The following is an 8,407-nucleotide window of genomic DNA, read 5'->3' on the forward strand; positions in this document are numbered from 1 at the left end:
GTCTTAGTTACTTTTTTCATTGCTAACACAAAATACTTGACAAGAAAGTTAGAAAGATTATGTCAGCTCACAGTCTGCAGAGGTTACAATCCATAGCCAGCTGGCTCCATTGCAGGATGGCATGGCAGAGAGACATCGCAGAGGAGTAACAGTCCATCGCAAAGCAAGTAAGAGGCAGTGAAGCAGCAAGCAGCAGCAGTAGCAGAAGCAAGTCTGCCTTTCCCTTTTATCACAACTGGCTACAGACCTTTTGGGTGATTCCATGCATACCCAGGACAGGACTCCTGTTTTCAATAAATCCAATCAGCCACACGCAGAGCTATGCTAACTCCAATCAGTGGACTAGTTTATTACCGTACACCCTTGATCCACATTGACACACCTTAGATCCAGCCAGCTCCCAAAAGCCCCACATAGGAGCACATGAGTCTTTGGGGGACATCCAGATGCAAGACGTAACGAAGACATAGCAACACTTAATATGTAAGCACCTAATAACTGATCATCAACATATGCAAAGAAAAATAGAACTCTACTACAGTTGAAGACTTCAATGTCCCTCTATCAGAAATGGACTGATCCAACAGGTAGAAAATAAATAAGAATATTGCTAAACTCCATAACACCATCAATTCACTGGATATTTGGACATGTGTACACTATGTCATCCTAACAACAGCTGCTATAATTTGCCCCCCCCAAGACTGTATGTTAAAGGCTCAGCCCCAGCTTGGCACTACTACAAAGTGGTGGAATCTTGAAGAGTGGGGCCTAGTGGAAGTCTACTAGGTCACTGGGGCTGTGGCCTTGAAAATGACTGTGAGACCCCTTCTCTCTCTTTTACTTCCTGGCCATGACATGAGCAGTTTTCTCAGCCATGTGCTCCCCACCACTGTCACCTACCTGCCACCTCCATAAAAACAGTATCTTATCAAAAGAATAAAAATTACGTTGTCATTGTGCCATGGACCTGCAAGCCCAGCAGTCTGGGAACTGAAGCTGGAGTACTACAAATTCAAGCCCAGCTTGGGCATTTTAGAAAATTAAGCAATAGACAAAATAAAATATACAGGGCTCAAAATAAGAAGATAAAGATCTGACGATATAACTTAGCATAAAGGACATGAGTACAATCATCAGTACCAGTTTAAAAAAAAAAATCTTACAATTCTTGGGGCCATGGATATAGCTCAGTGGCATAAGCGCCTGCCTGGCAAGCCCAAGGTCCTGAATTCAATCCTCAGTACCAAAAAACAAAATAAAATAAAATAAAATAAAATAAAATACCAAAAAATAAAATAAAATAAAATAAAATTGCAGTTCTTTCTCTCAGACCACAATTGATCAAATCAATTAGAAAAAAATAGCACAAAAATCCAAAAACATTTAAGGATTAAGTGACACATTTCTAAATAATACCCAGGACAAAGAAAATATTTCAAGAAAAAAATAAAACATATTTAACTAAATGAAGAAAAATACAGCTTATCAAAATGTGTGGCATGCAGTAAAATCAGTGCCTAAAGGGCAATTTCTCAACTAATCCCTTTATAATTCTTTCTAGCACTGAAAGAATAAAGATCAGAGAGAAATAATCTTCTGCCTTAAGGCTTCTGCCTTAAGAAAGTAGAAAAAGAAGAGTAAAGGAAGCTAAAGTAAGCAGACTAAAATAAATAACAAAAAATAGAGCAGAAAGCAATGAAATCTAAAACAGCAAATCAAAAAAGCAAAAGCCAGTTCTTTGAACAGATCAGTAAAATCAATAAGCCTTGGCCAGACTAAATGAAGCTTAACCCAAGGATGAGACTTACATTTTTGCCTTATTTTGAAATCAATGAGCGATTACTTAATCCACACAGGAAGGCAAAAATATTACTATCATTTCCTTCCTTGGTTTTGAACAAACAGAATAAACTGTTTAGCACATTAGATGATACTAAGTAAAAAAAAAAAGACATAGAACAGAGTAAAAAGACTAGGAGTTATATCTTTCTTTGGTTTGTTATATCACTACAGCCTTCCCTTTTTAATCCCCTCATTATACAACACAAGTTGCATTCAAGCTATCTATATCACAGCATTTAAATGCCAGGGTACGGGGCTAGCGAGATAGCTCCGCAGACTAAGTGCCCACATAGGCAAGTGCAGGGACCGGGTTTGATCCCCGGCACCACATGCTGTGCTGACCCCACCCCTGGGTGCACTGAGCCAGCCACCGAGACCAAGTACAGTGAGCAGGCCACTGAGACCAGGTGTGGTAATACAGGCCTATAATCCCAGCGTTGGTGAAGCTGAAAACAGGAGAAATATTAGGAGTCTGCATAGTGAGACCCTGTACCAAATACATTAAAATTAATTACTTAATTAATTAATTCCAGGGTATGGAGAAGAGTGATCACCGAGGACGTTGCCTCCTCTTTGGAGAAGGGCCTGCCACATTTCCCATTGTAAGATAACTGTATCATTAAGGCACTAGTATTACTTTGCTGTTTTTAACTGGATATTACAGTTTAAAGAAATACGGGTACCAAGTTAGTAAGAAATGAACTGCAGTGGTTTTTTGTGTTCACTTGGGTAGGCCATGGTACCAAGCTATCAAGCAAACACTAATCTAAGTTGTCACATGGAGATATTTTGTAGATGTGATTAACATCTAAAATAGACTGACTTGCAAGGAAACAAAATCCTCTATAATGTGAATAGACCTTGTCCAATCAATTAGAAGGCTACAAAAGCAGAACTGAGGTTTTGCTGAAGAAAAGGAATTTGCCTATGGATTTTGGCTTCAGTATCTCCCAAGTCTCCAATCCACTCACCTGCTCTGTGAATGTTAGACTTACACAGCCCAACCCCACAGCCGCACAGCCAGTTCTTCGCAATAAAACTCTTCCTGTATAAGCATCCTACTGGCTATGCTTCCCTGGCAGAATTCTGACTACTACATATGTAGAGAAAATGACATTCAGGCAATGATTTGCAGCAAAGGAGTTGTCACACATGAGTGTCATGGGAAACACCAGCCTACTATATACGTGCAAGGAACAGCAAGGAGGCCACTGTGGCTGGATGAGAAAAAGCAGAGAAAAGCAGCAAAGAAAGTTACTTTATTAACCACAGACAAAAGCAGGGAATGTACAGGCTTATACTTGAAGCCTACACATTCTTTCTATCTGAAACTAAATCCACATCATGACAAAAAATGATAATTAGGTTGCCCTCATCAAATGTCCTTCCTTCTCTAACATGGTACCAATGAATGCTTCCCATCCCCACTGTATGCGAAAGCTCCTGGCTTTTATCTACAAAATAGCTACAATAATATGTCCATGTGAACTTTATTAGTGTTTGCTTGATAACTTGGTACCACAGCCTACCCAGGTTAACGCCACACCAGATCATAGCAATCATGGGACAATACCACTACCAGCACCTTAAATTTCCTAACTACAAAGGTTAGAACAATATCAAGAATCTCACCTGCCTGGCAAGCACAAGGTCCTGAGTTCAGTCCCTGGTACAGCAAAACAAAACAAAACAAAAAAGTTCTACAATATCAAGTAAAGTACATTTTTCTGGAAAAAAGGTTTGTAATTATATAAAATGAACAAAACACAATACAACCTCATTCACTGTGCACATTGATTCTTAGCTGCATCTTAGTGTCCAGCATTAATGTGTGAAAAAATAGTCTTTGGGAAAAAAGAACAAATGCAACAAAAAGAGTTAAAGGCACACAAGAAACTCAAGAAGGTGCTGTGATCAGTGGAGTTCCAGGTAACTTTGATTTTCTTCTTTTCAATTCCTGCATCTTATTTTTCTGTAATAGTATGTATTGCTCAAATAAAAATACCTATAGTTTATAAGTAAAAAACTCTTTTGTGCTTAGTGTAGGAAGAACTCTTAGCTCCCTTCTTATGCCCTTCAAAAGTAAAGTGACACCTAGGATTCAATGCATGTTGGAATAGAGCTTTCTCTATTATGTATGTCATTTTTATATATATGAAAGTACAAATTCAAGGCAACGTCACTTACCCAAAGTTATAAATCATGCAACCCAACTAAGACAAGACTCTAGGGGTCCTAAGCAGCCCTTCCAAGCAAACACTCCAGCTCTGTGCCACTTTCTCACCCCATGCACCCCTGAACAGTGCCCTTGAGGTGAGCCCCATTGCTGCCTTACCTCTGCCAGGCGGGAGTGCTTGTGGACGTTTTCACCCTTCTGCACGCTGGGGGCCAGCTGCTGCAAGACGCCCCTGCTGCTGGTCAGTGCTCTGGTCAGCCGAGCAAACTTTCCCCAGCCTGAAGCATGTGAAAGAGCAAAACACAGGATCAACCATACCCCAACGCAGCAGGCACAGGCACATCCACAGTCCTGCAGTCAGAAATAGACATGTTTCTGCTTCCCCAAGAGCTCTCCTAAGTCTCTTGCAAATACTCACACCAAGACTCGCTTCACAGAAAAGCACTTTGATTTACTCCAATTTGTGTGGTAATTTATTTTTACCATCCACTTGCACTTCCTCTTAGACATAGCTTAAAAAGTAGATAGGGCAAGTTTAGTACTTGTCATGATTTGTGTCTAATTGTCCCCACAAAACCTCATGCAGTCATGGGGTGGCTTCTGGAGTTTGTGGTTGATTCTTGATCCAGTGCTGGGATTATGGGTGTGAGTGCCCTGGGGCAGATACTCTGCATTACAATGTGAGGAGGGGAGAGAGGCTAGTTAGCTTGAGCTGCTGCTACCCCCTTAACTCTCTGACTTTGCCACAGCCATGAAAGTTTGCTCTGTGCCAAGGGTCGTCTGCCTTGGAGCTAGCTGAGTATGGACTGAAACCTCCACTAAACTGTGAGCTTGAGAAACCTTTCCTTCCTTCATTTTGGGTGTTGGGTATTTGTACCAGCAACAAGAGAAGAGTAACTGAAATGGTACCTTTTTATAAATAGGGAAACTCAAGCACAGAGCATGGAGACAATGAGAAACAATGTAGCATCCAGCTCTCTCCACTCTGGGCCAAGGCTTCTCTAGCAGCCCACATCAGGGACCTGAGATGTTTCTCTAACTTGCAGACTTGCCTCAGGTTGTTTCTTGCACCCTTGGTGTCTGATCTTGCAATAAGAACCAGTTTGGGATTTAAACGGAACCCCTCCCTCCCCCTGAAAAAAAAATTAGAAAATTTAATTCAGACCCTAGGTAGATGAGGAAAAAAAACTGGCTGACTACAGTCTGTTTAAAGAAAGAGGAAGGATGACTGGTAACAGAACTTGTTTAAAAATCTAAGGAGTCTGGGGTATCTGGACTGCTCTTAAGGGCTCCAAAGACAACTGTCCATGCCAAGAGTTAATCACCTTTCTGAATGAAAGTTAGGAGCACGGTCACTGCCCCCAAAGACGCAGAAGGGCTGTAAGGGTTCTCAAAGCCAGGCTTGGGTTTTAAGAGCTCTGAACACTTGGCAGGAGTGGGGGGCAGGAGGGCTAAATAGAACACTCAACTATTTCCACATGACACAACTTCATTTTTTATCCTTTGGAGTTTCCAATATTCAATGTCTTCCAGCAAAACTCTAAACTTCTAAATTTTAGCTTTAGCACCCAAAGGATTGAAGGAGCAGAAGAGCCTCTTTTTGTACAGTGTCTCTTTAAGAATCATGATCTAAAGTTTGGCCAACATAACAAAATCACCAAATTAGTTTTTTTAAAAAATCTCATTCCAAAAGCGCTGCTCTTTAAAAAAAAAAAAAAAAAAAAAAGCTTTCATCTACCTTCATGCCCTGCAGCAGAGATGGAGGACCGACAGGTGCTTTGGAAGAGCTACACAGCACCTGAGCTGTGGAAGGGAATGCAAGCAGGAGGGCGCAGCCCAGACACCACAAGTCTTTGACATCTCTCCTATGTGCACCATTTACGAGCACTCTTGCTGAACTGTGCCTGCAAGAACCATGGGCAAGATGATTTTTAATTGCTTTCAGAGTCAGGCTCTCCCTCAGCTCAAAACAAAGCTAGAACTGAATTCAGCAAAAATTTTCAATAATAAACAGGGTATTTTTTAATCAGGTAGAAAACAGTTGTACTAGCAAACATCAACAAGAGCTCTGCCCCCCACCCCAGCACCACCATCACCACTACAGCAGCTTGCACTGAAAAACAATAATGAGAGGGGAAAGGCAGGGCAGATGCTCAGGGTAGGGAGCTCTGGAGGTTCTGGACCACTGAGCTTTCTCTGGGCTCAGCATGGCCCCTTGCTCTCTGGCCTACCCATGGTTTTCTAAGACTGTAGCTCTTGAAGGAACTGGCTCTCAGCTGACTGAGCAGAGAACGTGGCAAGGTAAGTGCATGCTGCATAGGAAATGGGCAGGCAGTGTAAAAGTTCCCTTGCATGCTCTACGCAGGACAAGAAGAAAGAAAATTCTCTCCTAAGTTCCTAAGCCATCTCATTTTTCCTAGACTATGGACACAGGCTGAGCCACCTGAAAGAAGAGATTCTTTCATTCATATATTGGTTTTAAAACTCAACCTACTAGGTACCAGGCAAGCACTAGGCCACTGGGGCTATCAAAATGAAGATAACAGTCTCTGCCCTCAGAGTGTGTACTCCAGTAGGGAAGACTGACAAATAATTAAAGTTCAGTGAAAGAGACAAAGGCAGAATACTATAGCCAAGATTTTCCAGGAAAGGCATTTCTAATCCAAGCTAAGCAGCCAACAAAGGACATTTGTGAGAGGAGACATGAGAGCAAAAGATGAGTAGGAGCTGGGTGGATTGCAGGAGGAAAGGTTCCACACAGGAAGGACCACACCTACAGAGGCATACTAATGACAGTGATAGCAATAATAACAACAACAACAACAATAATAATAATAAGCCAGAGAAGAGCAAGACATTCCAAACAGCTAGATAAAAGGTTATGGTTTATAGGAGATTGGGGATTGCACAGAGTAGCCTTAAGTGATACTGAAGAGGATATCAGGAGACAAGACAGAAAGAAGATAGGCAGTGAGAACCTAAAAGGTAAGTTTGAAACTCTGAACATCATCCTGAAACCTGTGGGGAACCACTGGAGGAGTTTAAATATGCTAGAGAGAGGGTTACCTTGACTGATGTACATTTCAGAAGGACAGAGCCAAATATGGATAATGGACTGGGTGGGGGGGAGCTGATGATAGAAGGAAGTAGGACTCCAAAACAGAGCCCATGCAGGCCAGGGTTGATACAGACAGTGGCCTAGTCAGGGGACAAGGAAACAAAGCCGGGCATGCACAACAACAGAAGGACAATCAGTAGAACTTGATAAACTAGATGTAAAAGAGAAGAATCAATCCAGAATTTCAGGTTCAGCTGATTGAGATGACAGTCACTCCATGACACTGAAGCATAAGAGAAGGTAATATGTCTAAATTGGGCCAAGATAGTCTTATAGCAGAGCCACAGTGAATCACTGTTAGAAAAAAAAAAAAATGAGTCTCTTATTGTTCAGTGGGAGATAACAACCCAATGAGAACCTTGCTCAAATGATCTCACTGAAAGACAGCCAGACATCATGTTCCATAAGGAAAATAGGCAACTGGTATGCCCTCCTCCTCCAGGAAAGCCTTTCCCAGGTACCTCCCTGCCTACAGCAGAACTGCCCAGTTCCTCCAGATACCCACATTTGCCTCAAACAGACCTCTGCTAGACCTCTGATTATCTTCACTGCTTTTACTTGTTTACCTGGCTACCCACCTCCCAAGGCCACTGTCTAGCATAACTCCAGATGCCCAAAAGATACTTAAAAGTGTGTATTGAATAAATGTGAAACAACATTTTCTGCTCTCATTACCTAGTTTTGTGTCAGCCTCAAAAGATATAAATCCAAAGGACAGGCAGCCCACTACACAAACTAGTAAGAGGTATTTCTGTGTGTTCCTTTGCAGGCGTTTCTGTACGCACTCCTCTAATTACATCCCATTTGTAAATGCAATATTAAACTGAACTTAAGTGAAGAAACTTCTAGCCCAGGGTTCTTCCGTTATCAGTAAGCTGGTCCCAGGCAGAACTGTGGGTGCCATGGGGCCACAGAAAGCATCACATGATTGGGAAAATAAGAGAGGGTAAGCAGTTAGGGACAAGGAAGGTGGAAGGAGAAGGAGCAGCAGAGCTTGCAATCTAGCAATCAGCTAGATTGAGTCCCTTCTCCCAGCCCCAGAAGGCAGCACACTACTTCCCTGACCTTGACTTCACAATGGCTGCTGGATTTCAACCTGGATAAGCCAACCACTAGCCCTCATTTTCCATAAGTCTGTATCCTCTCTAAGTCAAAAGACACTACTCTTGGATGAGAAAGAATTCCAGTTCCTCTGAGGATGTCTGAGGATACCAGGAAAGACAAAGGCTAGACTGGTTCTCAGATACTAAGTCACAGACTATACTGGC

At 42.0% G+C, this 8,407-nt stretch overlaps 1 protein-coding gene across 1 annotated transcript in view; it reads right to left on the reverse strand.

Annotated features, from left to right (window-relative positions):
* Positions 1-8,407, reverse strand: part of Kcnh1 (potassium voltage-gated channel subfamily H member 1) — a 468,268-nt gene that overhangs the window by 401,509 nt on the left and 58,352 nt on the right. The window contains exon 5 of the mRNA XM_004641166.2: positions 4,181-4,299. Coding sequence (XP_004641223.1) covers positions 4,181-4,299 — 119 coding nt within the window. The remainder of the gene's footprint in view (positions 1-4,180; positions 4,300-8,407) is intronic.

Source organism: Octodon degus, unplaced genomic scaffold, assembly GCF_000260255.1.
Source record: "Octodon degus isolate 3935 unplaced genomic scaffold, OctDeg1.0 scaffold00131, whole genome shotgun sequence".
Taxonomy (NCBI): Eukaryota; Metazoa; Chordata; class Mammalia; order Rodentia; family Octodontidae; genus Octodon; species Octodon degus.